This window comes from Theropithecus gelada, chromosome X, assembly GCF_003255815.1.
Source record: "Theropithecus gelada isolate Dixy chromosome X, Tgel_1.0, whole genome shotgun sequence".
Lineage (NCBI taxonomy): Eukaryota > Metazoa > Chordata > Mammalia > Primates > Cercopithecidae > Theropithecus > Theropithecus gelada.
Window position 1 is genome coordinate 152864603 of NC_037689.1, and position 21057 is coordinate 152885659.

General features: G+C 39.4%; 2 protein-coding genes across 2 annotated transcripts in view; both read left to right on the forward strand.

Annotated features, from left to right (window-relative positions):
- The window catches only part of SPRY3 (sprouty RTK signaling antagonist 3), a 130961-nt gene that overhangs the window by 89235 nt on the left and 20669 nt on the right, over nucleotides 1-21057 (forward strand). The window lies entirely within an intron of this gene.
- LOC112616161 (60S ribosome subunit biogenesis protein NIP7 homolog) lies at nucleotides 10859-11425 on the forward strand. The gene is made up of 2 exons (XM_025373152.1): nucleotides 10859-11163; nucleotides 11305-11425. The coding sequence occupies exons 1-2, from the start codon at nucleotides 10883-10885 to the stop codon at nucleotides 11423-11425; spliced, it is 402 nt and encodes a 133-aa protein (XP_025228937.1). The 5' UTR covers nucleotides 10859-10882.

The following is a 21057-nucleotide window of genomic DNA, read 5'->3' on the forward strand; positions in this document are numbered from 1 at the left end:
GTGTTTTCCAACTTGGTTCCATTTTCCCCCTCACTTTCAGGCACCCCAATCAGACGTAGATTTGGTCTTTTTACATAATCCCATACTTCTTGCAGGCTTTGTTCTTTTCTTTTTCTTCTTTTTTCTTTTGGTTTCTCTTCTCGCTTCATTTCATTCATTTGATCCTCAATCGCTGATACTCTTTCTTCCAGTTGATCGAGTCGGTTACTGAAGCTTGTGCATTTGTCACGTATTTCTCGTGTCATGGTTTTCATCTCTTTCATTTCGTTTATGACCTTCTCTGCATTAATTACTCTAGCCGTCAATTCTTCCACTTTTTTTTCAAGATTTTTAGTTTCTTTGCGCTGGGTACGTAATTCCTCCTTTAGCTCTGAGAAATTTGATGGACTGAAGCCTTCTTCTCTCATCTCGTCAAAGTCATTCTCCGTCCAGCTTTGATCCGTTGCTGGCGATGAGCTGCGCTCCTTTGCCGGGGGAGATGCGCTCTTGTTTTTTGAATTTCCAGCTTTTCTGCCCTGCTTTTTCCCCATCTTTGTGGTTTTATCTGCCTCTGGTCTTTGATGATGATGGTGACGTACTGATGGGGTTTTGGTGTAGGTGTCCTTCCTGTTTGATAGTTTTCCTTCTAACAGTCAGGACCCTCAGCTGTAGGTCTGTTGGAGATTGCTTGAGGTCCACTCCAGACCCTGTTTGCCTGGGTATCAGCAGCAGAGGCTGCAAAAGATAGAATATTGCTGAACAGCGAGTGTACCTGTCTGATTCTTGCTTTAGAGGCTTCCTCTCAGAGGTGTACTCCAGCCTGTGAGGTGTGGGGTGTCAGACTGCCCCTAGTGGGGGATGTCTCCCAGTTAGGCTACTCAGGGGTCAGGGACCCACTTGAGCAGGCAGTCTGTCCCTTCTCAGATCTCAACCTCCATGTTGGGAGATCCACTGCTCTCTTCAAAGCTGTCAGACAGAGTTGTTTGCATCTGCAGAGGTTTCTGCTGCGTTTGTTATTGTTTACTGTGCCCTGTCCCCAGAGGTGGAGTCTACAGAGACAGGCAGGTTTCCTTGAGCTGCTGTGAGCTCCACCCATTTCGAGCTTCCCAGTGGCTTTGTTTACCTACTTAAGCCTCAGCAATGGTGGGCACCCCTCCCCCAGCCTCGCTGCTGCCTTGCAGCGAGATCGCAGACTGCTGTGCTAGCAATGAGGGAGGCTCCGTGGGCGTGGGACCCTCCCGGCCAGGTGTGGGATATGATCTCCTGGTGTGCCTGTTTGCTTAAAGTGCAGTATTGGGGTGGGAGTTACCCGATTTTCCAGGTGTTGTGTGTCTCAGTTCCCCTGGCTAGGGAAAGGGATTCCCTTCCCCCTTGCGCTTCCCAGGTGAGGCGATGCCTCGCCCTGCTTCAGCTCTCGCTCGTCGGGCTGCAGCAGCTGACCAGCACCGATTGTCTGGCACTCCCTAGTGAGATGAACCCAGTACCTCAGTTGAAAATGCAGAAATCACCGGTCTTCTGTGTCGCTCGCGCTGGGAGTTGGAGACTGGAGCTGTTCCTATTCGGCCATCTTGCTCCGCCCCCTCTCAGCCATTATTATTTCAAATATTTCTTTTGTTTCTTTCTCTCTTTCTTCTTCTGGGATTCCTATTACATGTACATTACATCTTCTGTAGTTGTCACACAGTTCTTGAATATTCTATTTTTTCAGTAATTTTTCTCTTCGATTATCAGCTTGGGAAGCTAATATTACCATATCTTCAGTTTCACTGATTTTTTTCCTGAACCATGTCTAGTCTACTGGTGAGCCCGTCAAAGACATTATGTATGTAATAGTGTTTTTTGTTTCTAGCATTTGCTTATTTGCTTTTGATTCTTTCTTAGAATTTTCATCTATCTGCTTGTATTATCTGTCTATTTTTGAATGCTGTTCACTTTTTCCATTACAGCCCTTAACATATTAGTTATAGCTATTTTAAATTTCTGGTCTTGTAATTCCTAAATTTCTGCTGCATCCAAGTCTGGTTCTGATGCTTGCCTTGTCTCTTCAGACTGGTTGTTTTTTTGTTCTTCGGTTTTGGGTTTGTTTGTTTGTTTGTTTTGTCTTTTAGCATGTCTTGTAATTGTTGTAAAATGGACATAATAAAAGGTCAAAGGAACTGAGGTAAATAGGTCTTTATGTGAGGTTTTATGTTCATCTATCTATGAGTTAGGCTTGTTTACTGTTTGCTGTAGCTGTAGGCATCGGGGCTAAACTTCCTCTAGTATCCTTGTTTTTGTCTCTGTGAGTTTTCCTAGAGACTTCTTTTTAAATAGAGTCTGATACTTGCAGTTGTTTTCAGCTATTTCAGTTGTTTTCAGTTATTATACAGGAGTTGGACTGATGTATTGGTAAGGTAGAAGGAAGGAAAGCATTCTATAGTTCTCTAATGATGTCTGTCTTTTAGTGAGTCTGTGCCTCTGGGCTGTGACCTTCCCGAGTGCTTCAGAGTAGAACTGGGTATTTCTCTTCTCCAACTGGAAGGCTAGAGAAGTCTGGAGTTGGGTATTTCCCTTTCCTCAAGTTGTTTAGGTTCTGATAAAATCCACATTGGTTAGGCTCTGTAAAGTAGTCTCTCTTGAGGGCAAGAATTTGTTAAGGAGACTAGAACACTTTGGGTGTATTTCAAAGTGGTTACTTTCCCTCTCCCCTTGCCAGAAGCATAAGGGGTTTTTCTTCAGCCTTCACCCTGAGAACCTGGTGGGGATCCTGTAGGTAAAATTCATAAAAGTTTGGGGAGTTCCCCTAAGGCTGGGCCTTCAGGAGTGTTTATCTCTCAAGCTGCTCTGTACTCAGTCTCCAATAATTAGCCAGTTTCCCTTTAAGTATTTCTATCCCATGCTGGCTTCAGTGTGGTTTCTGTTCCGAGTAAGCTGTGATTCTCTGTATCTACCTATATGTGTCTCCAGTTTTTATGGCCATGGCTTGTCCTGTGATGTCGATTCTTTGATGGATCTAAGAAGAGTTGTTGATTTTTAGTTTTTCAGCTTTTTTCTTATTGTGAAGATAAGAGAATGACTTCCAAGCTCTTTACATGTCAAACCAAAACCCAAAGTCAATTTAGTTTAATTTTTAAGATTTCTTAAGAGTTACTGCATTTTAAGAATTGTCTCTGCCCAATATATTTAAGGTGAAGTTTAAAAATTTCTAAGTGTTTGCATTTTGTTTACTTAATTTTTATTTTAATTGTATTTTAATTATATTATGGTCAACTTGTCCTCTGTTTCTTATTTTTTTTTAAATTTGAATTTTCTTCGTAGTATATTATACAATGAATTCTATAACCTTTTTATAGATATTTAAAAACTATTTCTAACAATATGCTAAGTGTAGCATCAACATTGTTGATTACATTATTTAAATATTCTATGTCCATTGTATTTATTCAACGAATACTTGTGTGTGTTTTTTGGTCTATAAGAAAATGTTTTATTATTTTATCTGTAATAATTACAACTGTAATTTTAGATTCAGTGTACATTTGTTACATGAGTATATTGAGTGACACTGAGATTTGGGGTATGAATGATCCTGTCACTCAGATAATGAGGATAGTACCCAATAGGTTATTTTTCAGCACTTATCCCCTTTCTCCCTCCCCTCTTTTGGGGCCTCCAGTATCTATTGTTGCCATCTTTATGTCCATGTGCACCCAAGGCTTAACTCCCACTTGGAAGTGAGAATATGCAGTATTTGGTTTTCTGTTCCTGCATTAATTTGCTTAGTATGATGGCTTCCAGCTGCATCCATGTTGCTGCAAAAGGCATGATTTCATTCTTTTTCATGGCTACACAGTATTCCATGGAGCATATGTACCACATTTTCTTATCCAATCCACCACTGATAGGCATCTAGATTGATTCCATGTCTTTGCTAGCAAATATTTGTTGCACATCAATATGATTCAGGTGGCATGCTAGTTATCTGTGAAACAATGGTGAGCACAATAGAACAATCCTTGTCATTATGAGACTCATAATCTAGAGGTAAGATGCAGACAAGTAAACAGACAACTGTAATACAATGAAAAAAATGCTGTAATGAGGATCATACAGAGTACTATGTAAGAACATAGAAAGGGCAATATAACGCAGATGGGGAGTTAGGGAAGGCTTTCTAGGAAGAAGTTATGATCAAGCTGAGACCTAAAGGATAAATAGGAGCTAACCAAGTAAAGAATGAATAAAAAATGTTCCAAACATGTTTGAAGACCTGGATGTGATAGTTAGGAAACTGAAGTTCACTGTGGCTGGATTGTGAATGTGACTGGGGGATAGAGAACAGGGACGCAAAAATAAGACTGGAGAGGACCCAAATCATGTGAAGCCTTTTGCTCATAGTAAGGAGTTTAGAATTTATCCTAAGGTAAGTGAGGAGGTATTGAAAGAATTTAAGCAAGTGAGTGATACAATATGAATTGTACTTTAGGAAGATTCTATACCTTCAAAATGGAGTATGAATTGGAATATGGGAATATAAGAGTGTATTTAACCTTACATTATTACCACCCCGATTTCTATTTTTAATTAAATTTGAGTTACCCGAGTATATTTGAATGCATTCACCTTTTAAAAATAATTAGGACCTAATTCTCACACCTTGTACAAAAATCCATGCAAAATAGATCATGGATTTAAATGTAAACTGTAAAACATTTTTGGAAGTAAACATAGGATAAAATCTTTGGGAACTACAGGTGGATAAAGAGTTCTTATGCCTGAGACCAAAAGCACAAATCTTTAAAAGAAAACAATTGCTAAATTAGACTTTATCAAAATGAAAAAAATGCACTGGGAAAAGATGTTAAGAGGATGAAAAAACAAGGTGCAGATTGGGGAAAAAAATGCTTGGAACTCACAACTGCAACAGAGAATATGTTTCCACAATATATATAAAGTGTGCTCAGAACTCAGCAGTAAAAAAAAAAAAAAAAAAAAATCAAACAATCCAATTAGAAAATGGTCAAAAACATGAACAGACATTGAACTAAAGAAAACAAATAGGACAGACTAAGATGGTAGATTAGAAGCAGCTTCATTCAGTCCATGGCTTTCATGGAGAGGAATGAAAATGGTGAGTGAATTCTGCACCTTCAACTGAGGTATCCAGGTTCTCATACTGGGACTGACTAGGCAGATGACTTGACCCGTGGACAGCAAGGAAAGCAGGGTGGAGCAATGGCCTACCCGGGAGTGGTACAGAGCCAGGATAGCCCCACCCCCAGCCAAGGGAGGTGGTGAGTGATTGTGCAACCCTTCCTGAGAAACCACACTTTTCCCACAGATCTTTGCAACCTGCATGCAGATCAGGAGATCCCCTCGTGAACCCACACCACCAGGGCCTTGGGTCTGAAGCACAGGGTTGTATAGAGTCTCAGCAAAGTAGCTGATCAGGCACACATGGAGACACAGGAGCTTTGCATACTTCACCCCTGGAAATTCCAGTTGAGGTGGGATATCATTTGTACATTCTCCTAGGAAGGGGGTTGAATAAAGGGAGCCAACTGGCATTGTTCTATGGGCCCCACTTCCATGGCACCTCACAAGTTACAACCCACTGGATTAGAATTCCAGCTGGCCAGAGGCAGCAGGCTGGAGACTGCCTGAGATGGACTGAGTTCCTGGGGGGAGGGACAGATGCCATCTCTGTGGTTCAAGTCAGCCGTTCTAGCCTGCTGGCTCCAGAGAGTCCAGGTGGTCCAGACCGGCAGGAGTTCTCCACAAGGAAGCACAGCTGCTGCTGTGCCAGATCATGGCCAGACTGCTTCTTTAAGTGGAATCCCAACCCATCTCTCCTCACTGAGGTGTGGGGGGAGGGACTCCCTGTGGGAATTTCAACAATTCTGGCCGGGGTTATATGGACATAACTGATCTCCCTGAGATGGAGCCCCCAGGGGGAGGGGCAACCACTGTCTCTGCAGTTCAGCTGACAGCATTTCCAGCCTGCTGGCTCTGGAGAGTCTGGGTGGTTTGGACAAGGTGGTGGGGTTCCCCCTAGTGCAGCACATTTGCTCAGTCAAAGGGCAGCCAGACTGCTTCTTTAAGTTGGCCCCTGATCCCATTCCTCCTGACTGGGTGAGACCTCCCAACAGGGGTCTCCAGACACCTCCTAGAGGAGTGTTCAGACCAGCATCAGATTGGTGACCACTGGGACGGAGCTTTCAGAAGAAGGAGCCAGCTGCCATCTTTTCTGTTTTGCAGCCTTCACTGGTGATATATTCAGGTGAGGGAGGGACCAAGGTGACTAGGGTCTGGAGTGGACCCCCAGCAAACTGCAGCAGTCTGTGGAAGAGTGGCCTGACTGTTAAAAGATAAACAAACAAACAGGAAGCAACAGCAACAACAACAAAAAAAGACCCCACAAAAACCCGTATTCAAAGGTTAGCAACCTCAAAGATCAAAGATGAACCCACAAAGATGAGAAAGAATCAGTGCAAAAACACTGAAAACTCAAAATGCCACAGTGTCTCTTCTCCTCCAAATGACCACAGCACCTTTCCATCAAGGGCACAGAACTGGGCCAAGGCTGAGATGGCTAGATTGACAGAAGTGGGCTTCATAAGGTGAGTAATAATGTGTTGCAGGAAGTCAGGGACCCCGAATGGAGGGACCGGCTGGAGCCACAGCAGAGGAACATAAATTACAAAGATTTCATTTTAATATGGACATATATCAGTTCCCAAAATTAATACTTTTATAATTTCTTACACCTGTTTTACTTTAATCTCTTAATCTTGTTATCTTCATAAGCTGAGGATGTACATCACCTCAGGACCACTATTGTGTTAACTGTATTAATTGATTGTAAAACGTGTTTTAACAATATGAAATCAGTGCACCTTGAAAAAAAACAGAATAACAGCGATTTTAGGGAACAAGGGAAGACAACCATAAGGTCTGACTGCCTGCGGGGTTGGGCAGAATAGAGCCATATTTTTCTTCTTGCAGAGAGCCTATAAATGGACGTGCATGTAGGGAAGATATCACTAAATTCTTTTCCTAGCAAGCAATATTAATAATTAAGACCCTGGGAAAGGAATGCATTCCTGTGGGGGAGGTCTATAAACAGCCACTCTGGGAGTGTCTGTCTTCTGTGGTTGAGATAAGGACTGAAATACGCCCTGGTCTCCTGCAGTACCCTCAGGCTTACTAGGGGGGGGAAAAACCCCACCCTGGTAAATTTGAGGTCAGACCGGTTCTCTCCTCTTGAACCCTGTTTTCTGTTGTTTAAGATATTTATCAAGACAATACATGCACAGCTGAACATAGACCCTTATCAGTAGTTCTGTTTTGCCTTTTGTCCTGTTTCCTTGGAAGGATGTGATCTTTGTTCTCTTTTTTGCCCTTTGAATCATATGATCTTTGTGACCTACTCACCATTCACACACCCCCTCCCCTTTTGAAACCCTTAATAAAAATCTGCTGGTTTTGCGGCTCAGGTGGGTATCACAGTCCTACCAATATGTGATGTCACTCCTGGAGGCCCAGCTGTAAAATTCTTCTCTTTGTACTCTTTCTTTTTATTTCTCAGCTGACCAACACTTATGGAAAATAGAAAGAACCTACGTTGAAATATTGGGGGCAGGTTCCCCTGATAATAATGAACTTTGCTAAGCTAAAGGAACGTGTTTTAACCCAGTGCAAAAAAAGCTAAGAATCATGAAAAAATGATACAGGAACTTATAACCAGAATAGCCAGTTAAGAGAGGAACATAAATGACCCAATGGAGCCAAAAACCACAGCAGGAGAACTTCACAAAGCAATCACAAGTATCAATGGCAGAATAGACCAAGTAAAGGAATGACTCTCAGAGCTTGAAGGCTATTTTTCTGAAACAAGACAGGTGGACAAGAAAAGAGAAAAAGGAATGAAAGGGAACAAACAAAACCTCCAAGAACTATGGGATTATGTAAAAAGACTGAACCTACGACTGATTGGGGTACCTGAAAGATATGGGGAGAACAGAAACAAGTTGGAAAACATACTTCACGATATCATCCAGAAGAAATTCCCCAACCTAGCAAGACAGGCCAACATTCAAATTCAGGAAATCCAGAGAACCCTGGTAAGATGCTCCATGAGAAGATCAACCCCAAGACATATAATTGTCAGATTCTCCAAGGTGGAAATGAGAGAAAAAATGTAAAGGACAGCCAGAGAGAAAGGCCAGGTCACCTACAAAGGGAAGCTCATCAGACTAACAGCAGGCCTCTCAGCAGAAACCCTACAAGCCAGAAGAGATTGGGAGCCAGTATTCAACATTCTTAAAAAAAGAGTTTCCAACCCAGAACATCTGGCCAAACTGAGCTTCATAAGCAAAAGAGAAATAAGATCCTTTTCAGAAAAACAAATGCTGAGGGAATCTATCACCACCAGGCCTCCCTTGCAAGAGCTCCTGAAGGAAGCACTAAATATTGAAAGGAAAAATCTTTGCCAGCCACTACTAAGACACACTGAAGTACAGAGACCAGTGACACTATGAAGTAACCACATCAACAAGTCTGCAAAATAACCAGCTAGCATCATGATGACAGGATCAAATTTACACATAACAATATTAACCTTAAATGTAAATTAGCTAAATGCCCCAATTAAAAGACATCAAATGGCAAGCTGGATAAAGAGTGAAGACCCATCAGTATGCTATCTTCAAGAGACCCATCTCATGTGCAAAGACACATGTAGGCACAAAATAAAGGGATGGAGGAAAATTTACCAAGCAAATGGAAAGCAGAAAAAAGCAGGGGTCACAATTATGGTGTCTGACAAAACAGATTTTAGATCAACAAAGATCAAAAAAGACAAAAAAGGGCATTGCATAATGGTAGAGTTCAATTCAACAAGAAGAGCTAACTATCCTAAATATATATGTGCCCAATACAGAAGCACCCAGATTCATAAAGCAAGTTCTTAGAGACCTATAAAGAGACTAAGACTCCCACACAATAATACTAGGAGACTTTATCACTCCACTGTCAATATTAGACAGATCATTAAAATGGAAAATTAAGAAAGATATACAGGACCTGAACCCTGCTCTGAATCAAGCAGACCTGATAGATATCTACTGAACTCTCCACCCAAAAACAATAGAATATGCATTCCTTTCAATGCCGCGTGGCACTTACTCTAAAATTGATCACATAATTGTAAGTAAAACACTCCTCAGCAAATGCACAAGAGCTGAAATCATAACAGTCTCTCAGACCACAGCACAATCAAATTGGACCTCAAGATTAAGAAACTCACTCAAAATCACACATCCACATGGAAATTGAACAACCTGCTCCTGAATGACTCTTGAGTAAATAATGAAATTAAGGTGGAAATCAAGATGTTCTCCGAAACTAATGAGAACAAAGAGGCAATGTGCTAGAATCCCTGGGACACAGCTAAAGCAGTGTTAAGAGGGATATTCATAGCATTAAATGCCCACATCAAAAAGCTAGAAAGATCTCAAATCAGCAAGCTAACATCACAACTAAAAGAATTAAAAGAACCCCAAAGCTAGCAGAAGACAAGAAATAACCAACATCAGAGCAGAATTGAAGGAGATACAGACACAAAAACCCTCCAAAAATCAACAAAACCAGGAGCTTTTTTTTTGAAAAAATTAATAAAATAGACTGCTAGCTAGACTAATAAAGAAGAAAAGAGAGAAGAATCAAATAGACACAATCAGAAATGGTAAGGGGGATATCACCACTGACCCCACAGAAATACAAACAACCATTGGAGAATGCTATGAACACCTCTGTGCAAATAAACTAGAAAACCTAGAAGAAATGGATAAATCCCTGGACACATACACCCTCCCAAGTCTAAACCAGGAAGAAGCTGAATCCCTGATTAGACCAATAACAAGTTCTGAAATTGAGGCAGCATTAAATAGCCTGCCAATGAAAAAAAGCCCTGGACCAGATGGATTTACAGCTGAATTCTACCAGAGGTACAAAGAGGAGCTGGTACCATTTTCTTCTGAAACTATTCCAAACAATTGAAAAGGAGGGACTCCTCCCCAACTCATTTTATGAGGCCAGTATCATGCTGATAACCAAAACCTGGCAGAGATACAACAAAAAAAGAAAACTTCAGGCCAATATCCCTGATGAACCTCGATGCAAAAATCCTTAATAAAATCACAGACATGGCCTGAGACACAGCAAGCCTAACCAGTGTGTCAGAGATCTAGGGGAATTGGCTCCCCATGGCAGTACTCTGAATTAGTTCTGGGGATGTGCACATGGTCATGCCAAGTGTCCCTCCTCCAAGAGCTTCTGTTAGACTAGAGGTATAAATGATGCTGAATAAGGGCCCCTGGACTTAATACCAGATAAAGCATGGAGATACGTGGACAACCTGGGCATGTTACTTGTTCTTCCTGGGTCACAGTTTCTTTATGTTTGAAATAGGGATGGCAGCACCTGCTTTCTTAGTAACACTGTGAGGGTAAAATCTACGTATAAAAATGCCTTAGAAATGTAAAGACCTGAGAGTCTTTGAGCAAACCAGAAAGTTATCAAGAACTTTTCTTTTTGTGCAATTCAGTATATTTTGGGGGGTAAATTTTAAACACCAAATAATCCTCAACAAACGAATGTACACATAGTTCCTGAAATGAGGTAAATATACTCCTCCTGGAACATAAAACAATTAAAAATTCCAACAAATTTATCAAGTATGTAAATAAGTGTTGATAACTTGAAAAATAAAAAAGGAATAAAATCATGATACATCAACATGAATGAACCTTGAAAACATTATGCTAAGAAGCTAGACATAAACGGACAATTTTAAATAATTCCATTTATATATTTATATTATATTAAGAGATAGGAGGATCCGTTGTTCCAACCCAGGGAGAAAATGCGGCCTTTGACTGAAGAAGAGACCCGTGTCATGTTTGAGAAGATCGCGAAATACATCGGGGAGAATCTTCAGCTACTGGTGGACCAGCCCGATGGCACCTACTGTTTCCATCTGCACAACGACCGGGTGTACTATGTGAGTGAAAAGATTATGAAGTTGGCCGCTAATGTCTCTGGGGACAAGCTGGTGTCGCTGGGGTCCTGCTTTGGAAAAGTCACTAAGACCCACAAGTTTTGGTTGCACGTCACAGCCCTGGATTACCTTGCACCTTATGCCAAGTATAAAGTGTAGATAAAGCCTGGTGCAGAGCAGTCGTTCCTGTGTGGGAACCATGTGTTGAAATGTGGTCTGGGTCGAACCACTGAAAATACTTCTCAGTACCAGGGCGTGGTGGTGTACTCCATGGCAGACATCCCTTTGCGTTTTGGGGTGGCAGCAAAATCTACACAAGACTGCAGAAAAGTAGACCCCATGGCGATTGTGGTATTTCATCAGGCAGACATTGGGGAATATGTGCGGCATGAAGAGACGTTGACTTAAAACGAAGTCATTGCAAGGACAGGCGGCTGTATGGAAGGGCCAGCTTTGTTTCCTGTGTTTGTGTGGACTCCACCATCATGTTGAATTTTGTCAACACTCTGACCTCTTCAGGGACTTCTTATTTACTGTACTCTCTATCATTGACAAATGCAGGCTGGATTCTTATTGTATACAGAGATGGCTTAAAAATGAAATTTGTCTAAAATAATAAGAGCAATTCAGCTATTTGGTGTGTGGTATGGAAGAAAAATAGATTCAAACCCCACTTCTGCCATCTACCAGCTATATGGCCTTGAGTGAGTCATTCAGCTTTAATAAAGTTCACTTTCTTCTCTTTAAAAAGACACGAAACTTAAAAAAGTAGCTTTGGCCATCTACCTGAGAATTAGAAATTCTGATTTTTGGAATTAGAAATCATGATTGTAGGCTGGGCACAGTGGCTCACGCCTGTAATCCCAGCACTTTGGGAGGCCAAGGCAGGTAGATCACTTGAGGTCAGGAGTTTGAGACCAGCCTGGCCAACATGGTGAAACCCCATCTCTACTAAAAATTAAAAAATTAGCCAGGTGTGGTGGCACATAGCTGTGGTCTTAGTTACTTGAGAGGCTGAGGCAGGAGAATGGCTTGAACCAGGGAAGCAGAGGTTGCAGTGAGCCGAGATCGTGCCATTGCAATCTAGCCTGGGCGAAAGAGTGAGACTCCGTCTCAAAAATAAATAAATAAATTTTTACAAGCTGTTTTCTCAGTATTTTTCTTGGATGAGATGATCCTAGGCTGATTGTACAGTGTACAGTGCCTGGGGAATGATAGGTGTGGAATAAATGGTAAGAATTATTTTTATATTATGTATATTATGTATTCCTGTTATTAAGTGTAGAGTTTTATGAGGAGTATAATTTGATTATATTACCTTCTTTTTTACAAGCTGTTTTCTCAGTATTTTTCTTGGATGAGATGATCCTAGGCTAGAATGTTTTTTTCATCACTATGATTTTATAAAACATAATTTTTTCTATGAACCTTTACTTACTTGACTGGATTGGACTAAAAGCACTGATCAGAGACTGCGACATAAAAATTCAGGCCCTTTGTCCTTCCCCGTGCCTCCCAAAGTTATTTTAAGATTGTTAGAATATTTCTTTAATAACATTTTGTAGACAAAAAATTTAAAGACTACCTGTATATTTAATGAATTTAATATATTTAATGAATATACTGCTTATTTTAAGTTCCAAACGTGAAGTCTTTAAGAATAAAACATTACCAACTCCTGCTTTTATATGAAAAAAAAGAGATAAATGTATTTTCAAATCCCAGTTTTATCCTCATCTATTCATAAAAGTCAGGCTGCCCAAAGGAAGCATGCAACACTGCAAGGAATGCAATTTAGTGTGGCTGGGCAACTTTGGCCAGAGGGGGTGCAGAAGGGAGAAAGAAGATGGAAGACAGTCTAAGACTTAAGGCATCTTGCAACTCTGAGACTTCAGAGGTGAGGCCACCTATGAACTGGGTGGATGTTTGGGAAAACATGTAATTCAAGGCAGTTCTAAAACCCTGTGGGTTTTGTGTGGATTCTGAGGTAATCCTACAGTAGGAAGTCCAGCCAAATGGTGAGAATAAGCAAGAGTCTTGGAGAAAAAGGAACAGAATGAAGGCAATGTCCTACCATAATGCATGCTCTTGCAAGGACAGACAGACACCGTGATCTCCTCAGGATCTTCTGAGGCAGTTTGTGTGTAAGGAGGCAACTGGCCACCAAAATGGGAAAGAAGTGGTTAAACAGCAACAATAGGGCTCCTGCTTCCTGGAGCTACTGGGTGTCATTTCCCTGCAACAATCCTAGAATCTCAAAGTGTGGTGTCGGTTTCACTTAGGATTCCAAATGGGAAGTGACTTTTCCTGGCAAACGCAGTTTAAAGTGTTTCTTTCAGTGTCATGCTGCACAGAAAAATACTAGTCCCACAGAGAGAATTAGTCACAAAAACAGAAGGAAAAAAATACAACATGAATGCAGGCCCAGGACACTAAAGTCAGAGAGACAGAACCACAGCCTCACACAACCATTGCTCACATTATGTAGAGCATTACTGGAAGAAAACAAAGTCTTCAACAGAAACCTGCTGCACCACTCTTAGCAAACTCCTTTGTTTGGCCTGGGGCCACTTTACCTGTGTATTGTTTTGTAGCAGATTTTCCAGGTAATGCTTAGATTTTTCATGCTCCCCCAGTTCATTGGATTGGGCTTCAGGGGCTCTTTCTGGTGTGTGTCTGATTCAAATTGTATTTTAGGAATACTTAGAATTGAGGAAGAATAGGATGTTAAGCTACTGAGTGCAAAGCCTCTTTACTAACTTCCAATAATATCTGAACTCATGTCTAAGGAACATAGAAGCATCTTTCAGTTCCTAGTCTCATTTTCCCACCATTCAAATGTTCCTTAGGGAGAATAGAGCTCCTATGCAAGGAATTGCTCTAGAGAAAACCATCTTTCTTCAAGTTTGAGAAACTTATCCCAGACCAACTTTCATTCCCCAAATTTTGTTTAAATTAAAAATAGGCAACTAGAGGGGGTCAGCTAGTTGATGTTCCATAGACTCTTTCCTTGAAGCAGGGGTAAAGATCTTTGATTTATTTCTTAATTGTTTCTGTCATTTAAGGGTGCATCAGAGACCCTGTTGTAATATTAAGTTATATCACTATTGAGGAGCCCATAAGGCTGGGACTGATACAAGGATCATCATGAAGAGCAGCTATTGAGAGCTACTGACAACTTCTTAGAGGTGTGGCTGAAAGCAACTAGCAAGAATAAGAGACAAAATCTTGTGTTGAGGGAAGTCACCTGTGAGGGCGGCAGCTAGATATTGAGGCTTGGGAGACCTTATTGTTCTAAGATACCTGGCCTTGTCTTCCAAACAAAAATCATCCTTGACATGCAGAAAAACTACTGATTTCTCAACAGATTTATAATGGATATTATATAATGGACAGATATAATGATGTGACCTAGAGCAATTTCTTTAACCTCATACAGAATCAAATTCCCCATCTGAACATAAACGTATTTACCTCATAGGTTTATTGTGAAACTTAAAATAAAATATATAATTTACCTTGCATAATGCTTAGCATATAGTAAGCACCAAATATACATTAGTTATTAATATTGTTATTTTCATGAGCAAACTTAGTAGGGATAAAAGCTCAGAAACACTGGGTAGGAGCTTGAGCTAGCCATAGAGACCTTGAATTGTAACCTGGCCTTCAGATTCCTCATCAGAAGGGTGGGACCAGGAATAAGAGCGTTACACTTGGCACAAGTCCAAACTGCATGACTGCACAAACACTGTAACTGCTCTGTATTCAGACACATTTGAAAGGATTTTTCCAGCATAAATTTCTAAATGTGCTGCTTGTTTTGTAATTCAATCTAGGGCAGCAGCAGCAGTGCTATCATTATTTACATTTCTACCTTTTGGTCTTGGATCCAAGATATTTGCAGCAGTATGAATTGGCTCATAAGAAAATTCTTCTCTTTTCTTTAAAAAGTTTCATGTTACTTTCTTTTATACCTGTAAGCAAGTAATTATTAATAATCTTTTACATTGATTTGTTTCTGAGACATTTGGTCAGAAATAATTTGCAGAAATAAATTGATTCAGATACTGTAGCTAATTTAACATTAATTTTTTCCTATTTATTTGATTTTTAGAAATTATTCCAGTAGAGGAGAACCTCATTAGCAATATATTAGCTTTCTAATATTGTTAATACAATTTTTTCATTTTAATGAACAAAAGGCAATAAAAAGACCTTGTAAACAATTAGAAAATCATCTTGCCCTCAATTAAATTTTCTATTCTCCAAGATTTAAATCTTCAACAGCAACCTAAATAGCTGTTAACCCTCTATTTATGAATGTAAAGGGGAGAAAACATTTTGTTTATGTCAAGTCTTAAGATTGTTTCAATAGTGACCAGTTCCTTTTCACTCTTTCCTTTATCTTGGTTGTGTTTGAGTCGTTAAGTTGTAAGTTCTCGGACATTAATAACTGCACATTCTGGAAGGACTTTCTTTAAATCTTTTATTGTCTCCTCTTGGCTCCAAACTGTGGATCTGGGACCACGTACAACTCCAAGTAAACTTTCAGCCTTCAAATGACCTCAGTATTACATCCTTCCTGAAGTATTGCAGAATTTTTCTCTAAATTAAAGGAGAATCACAGGACGTCACACTTAATGACTCCTGATTCAAAGTTAATTTTCCTTCCTTTGATGCCTAAATCTACTTCAGCACCTAATGATATAATTCTGCTTTGGAAGGGACCCTAGAGCTTAATCTAATTTTCAACTAACTGCAGGATTCATTATTAGAGAACCAATGATAGTTTGTAAATCAGTCTTTGAGCATTTACCTAATAAAACTATTCCATCAGTAGTTAGAAACGTATTTCTTAAAATGAGCTAAGACCCACCTCCTTAAAACTTCCTTTGAGCAAAGGTTCATGGCCCCACATAAGAAGAGATTTTCCTATTTTCATTTAAAGTATCATCTTATTAAATTATCTCTAAATGGATCAAATATAGCATATTTTAACAGGAAGTATTCCTAGTGGTTCTATCTCCATTAATACATACTCCAAAATATTGCCCACTCTTTTAAGCTACCAGCCCTGATGCAGTATCCCAAATATCAGTGCCAAAACCAGAAGTGCATTCTCCTATTACATTAGTAATAATTGTACAGTATGGTGGCAGGAAATGCACTTTCAGTTCACTGGCTATAGCTATTAAACTATGCGGAAATGACTGCCTGGAAGGCAGCCAGGTCCCTTGGCTTTAAGGCCAGCTCTGAGGAAGACAAAGGTAATACAAGAAGGGAAACTATGCCACCTGACCAAAAGCATTATTGAGACACTCTAAAGCAGTGCTTCTCAACTCTTTGTGGTGAAGGAACTTTTTTTTTTTTTTTAATTTCCAATCGGCCATGGACTTTTGTAAAACAGAAAATTATGCACGTGGATAAACCAACAATGTGAAATGCTCTAAAAATTTCTAAATACTTACCATTTGTATACTTGATCAGTATAACTATATACTTTCATGATTTATATACTTATTATACTTATCTCATAAGGGACTGGTAACAGTTTTGGAACTGGTATGTGGAATACATGCTGGATAGCACTGCTCCAGAAAGGGAGAAAGGATGAGAATTACATTTGCCATCCTATTCTTTTAGTATGGTTCAAGTGACATGCTAGAAAGGAACTATTCCTGCTGCTGGTAAGTACCAGAGATGTGTGTATGTTAAATATAAGATTGGTGGCCATGCTTAACAAGATAGTAAACACTTGGCTATAAAGATAGTATCAATGAAAACAATTGCCATTTATAAACCATGTTTAAAGTAGTTTAATGATGAAATCTTGGTTAATCATATGAATATGGGGAAAAGTATGTTTGCCCAGAAGTAGGTTGTATCAAAAAGCATTTTCTCACAGTTACGTAATTACCAAGAATAGAGTTTAGGGAGTGACACTGCCAAGCAGGCAAAAGAGAAGACTTACAAAAGAGAAATTTTGCCAGTAGAAACCTGGAATAACCCCAAGGTCAGAGGTAGTAAGGAGAGAAAGGGAGTTGACAATAGGATGATACGTGGTATATTTCATTAAAGAAATGAGGAATAGTTACATGAATTCTTCCTCTATCAGTGATGTTTGCTCCAGGATGAAGACTTCTAAAGGAATAATTGTGACACTGAAGGCTATCATATTGGGAATCAGGGCCAAAGAACAGGGCAATACCTCATGGAATGTCTGACTACTACATGGAATCAGAAGACAAGCTAACCATCCACCATGAAGGGGAAATACTGGCTTTTCTCTCTTCCCATGTACAATAAACCAGAGATATGGCAATCAGATTCTGCATTAATTGTCAAGGGAACAAGGATTTTTCACATGTACAGAAAATATGAATTCCAGCTAAAAACACTTTTTAATCCAGGTCTTCATATGTAAATATAAACAGGCAACTGAGAATCATCAAATTGAGTGAAAACCAAAAACATTAGAGCCACCAGACTCAACCAACACAATAACTAATGTTTAAAGAAACAGTATGTGGAGAAAACAGAAGTGAACTACAAATATGGATAAATAGGATTTAGAGAAAAATTTTTCACACTCAGTCACACAATGCCCAATACATCATTAAATACCTTGGATCCATAAAATAAAAATAAGCTTTTACAAAAAAGAAAGTAATCAGAGTTCTTAGCTATAAGCAATATAATCCACTTGGGCTTGTCTAAAACTAAACAAATATCTAATGAGTGGTAACTATGTGTTGGTTATTCTTTTAGGCACTGGGAATACAGCAGTGAGTAAAATAGACATTCCCTGTCCTTAAAGAGCTTATATTCCAGTCAGAGGCTAGAGATTATAAGGAAATAAACATATAATTCAGGTAGTAATGGCAAGCAGAGTAAGGGAGACAGCAAGCGACGGGGTGTGTGTAAGTGTGTCTGTGTATGCATGTATGTATTATAGATAGAGTGGTAAGAGAAGGCCTCTCTGATAAAGTAACATTTGAACTAGGAATCAAAGGAAGTGATGAGGTGAATCAAGAGCAAGATAAAAAATATTCTGAGCAAAAGGAACACAAAATAAAAAAGATTTGAGGTGGAAGTATCTGGGAGTTTTGACTAATAGCAAGGACACCAGTTTGGCTTCAGTGGGCTGTGTGAGAAAGAGTGATAGAAATTTAGGTGAGGGCAATAAGAATAGGTCAAATTATATAGGACCTTGTAGACTATTGTGTTTTGGCTTTCACTATGAGATGTATGAAAAGCCATTGTAGAATTATGAGGAAAAGACTGTGATAATTTACTTACACTTTAACAGTATAACTCTAGTAGCTATATAGATAATAGGCTAGAGGTGGCAAGGGTAAAAGCAGGGACATCAGTTAGCAGGCTATTACAATGATATAGGAATGTGATGATTGTGGCTTGGATCAGGGTATTAGCAGTGGGGATGGGAATATATGGTCAGACTCTGGATATATTTTTTAAAATATGGACAGTATTTCCTGATGGATTGAATTTGGAATATAAGAGAAGGACAGAATGACTCCAAGATTTTTTCCTGGGGAATAGAATAACTAAGGTACTATTTATTATAATGGAGAAAATTATAGGAGAATCAGTTAATTTTTGTTGGAGAATGAAGAGCTATAGTTTTAGACATGTTAACTAGGAGATGTATATTAAACATTCAATTGGAGATTTTGAATACCCAGTGGGATACATTTTTCTGGAGTTCAGGGGAGGCATCGAGTCTATAGATATTAATTTGAGAGTTCTCTCTATATAGAAGGCATTTAAAGTCATGAGACTGCATGAGGTCAGCTAAGGAATGAATGTAGATAAAGAAGAGAAGAGGACCAAGGACTGAGTCTTACATTACTTCAGTATTTTACAGTTGGGAATTAAAATATCACCAGAATACATATACACCATAGAATACTACACAGTCATAAAAAAGAGTGAAATCATGTCCTTTGCAGCAACATGGATGCAGCTAGAGGCCATTATCCCAAGCGAACTAATGCAGGAACAGAAAACAAAATACTATATGTTCTCACTTATAAGTGGAAGCTAAACATTGGGTACACACGAACATAAAGATGGCAACAATAGGCACTACAGACTACAGCTCAGGGAAGGGAGGAGTGCAAGGGTTGAAAAACTATTGGGTACTATGCTCATTACCTGGGTGACGGGATCAGTTGTACCCCAAACCTCAGCATCACACAATATACTCATGTAACAAACCTGCACATATACCCTCTGAACCTAAAAGTTGAAATCATTTTAAAAAAAGAATTTACAAATATCACCAGAGGAAATTGAGATGAAATAAATAGTGAGATAGGAGAAGTATGAAGAGGCTACCTGAAAGTCAAGTAAAGAAAGTGCTTCAAGAAGGAGAGAATAATCAACCATGTAAATGATACCAACAGGTTAAGTAAGATGTAGACTGATAATTAACCTTTGAATTTAGCAATATGGAGATCAATGGTAATATCAACAAGGGTAGCTTGTAAAACAACGTCATCAGTTAAGAGTGAGAATGGAGTACTCGATATGGGAGGTTTAAGGAGAGAGTAGATGGTATAAAATAGACAGCTAGTGGGTTATAAAAATGTCACAGCATTGCCAAGCTCTAAAAGCTCACTTGAGGTTAATGGTCATGAATGAAGGAGTGTAATATTAAATGTTAAATTAAATATTAAATTAATAAATAATATTAAATATTAAATGAATAACAAACCAGTTAACATGGAAACAGAAAAGGTGGAAAGTGTGAGGGCGAACATAAGTCATATTCCTACATTGTAGTTTCAACACAGAAGTTTGAGTTTTGACTTCTACACTTAAGAGGTAAATACTATAATGTAAGATTTTTTTCCAAATATAGAAAGGCTATACATGATACGTTGATCAGACATAAATATGACAAATGTTTACTATATCGATTTTTTTAAATTAAAAATACAATTGCCAGGACTGGCGCGGAGGCTCACGCCTGTAATCCCAGCACTTTGGGAGGCCGAGACGGGCGGATCACGAGGTCAGGAGATCGAGACCATCCTGGCTAACACGGTGAAACCCCGTCTCTACTAAAAAATACACAAAACTAGCCGGGCGAGGTGGCGGGCGCCTGTAGTCCCAGCTACTCGGGAGGCTGAGGCCGGAGAATGGCGTGAACCCGGGAGGCGGAGCTTGCAGTGAGCTGAGATCCGGCCACTGTACTCCAGCCTGGGCGACAGACCGAGACTCCGTCTCGAAATAATAATAATATAATAATAATAGTAAGAATGACATATGCCTAGACAGATTCTGGTAAAAATTTTAAACTCTAAAGTCAAAGTGAATATCCTCTTCCAAGCACCTTGGTGTAGCACATAAGCTACATATCCCTATGGGGTAGCTCTACTGGATTGCTAACTCACCTGTTCACCAAAATTAACTGAAATGGATCAAAGAGCTATCAAAAAATATGAAATCATCAAAAGATAAGAACTACTAAAAAAAAAAAAAAAAAAAAAAAAAAAAAAAAAGCATGAGAATTAGCCGGGCGAGGTGGTAGGCACCTGTAGTCCCAGCTATTCGGGAGGCTGAGGCAGGAGAATCGCTTGAACCTGGGAGGCGGAGCTTGCAGTGAGCCGAGATCACGCCACTGCACTCCAGCCTGGGCGACGGAAAAAAAAAAGCACGAGGAGATAAGGCACAAAACCTAGATGCTATAATTCCATATGGAAAAGATGATCTATGAGTTTGACTGCATAACAATTTAAAACATTTGCAAAGCATGGAGTATTATAAGTTAATTAAAAAGACCAATGGCAAAGTGATAAGAAAGTAATGTTTATGCTAGAGGTTTAATGCCTTGATGTTTATATATTACTATTGATATTTAAATGTATCTATTAAGTTGTTACAGATCCATAATAAGAAAAATTCAATAGAAAAAATGGACAAAGAACAAGAAAATAGTTCTCAAAATGAAACAGTCTCCCAACTGTATTCTTTAAAAAACAGTTTTATGGAAATGTAATTCACATGCA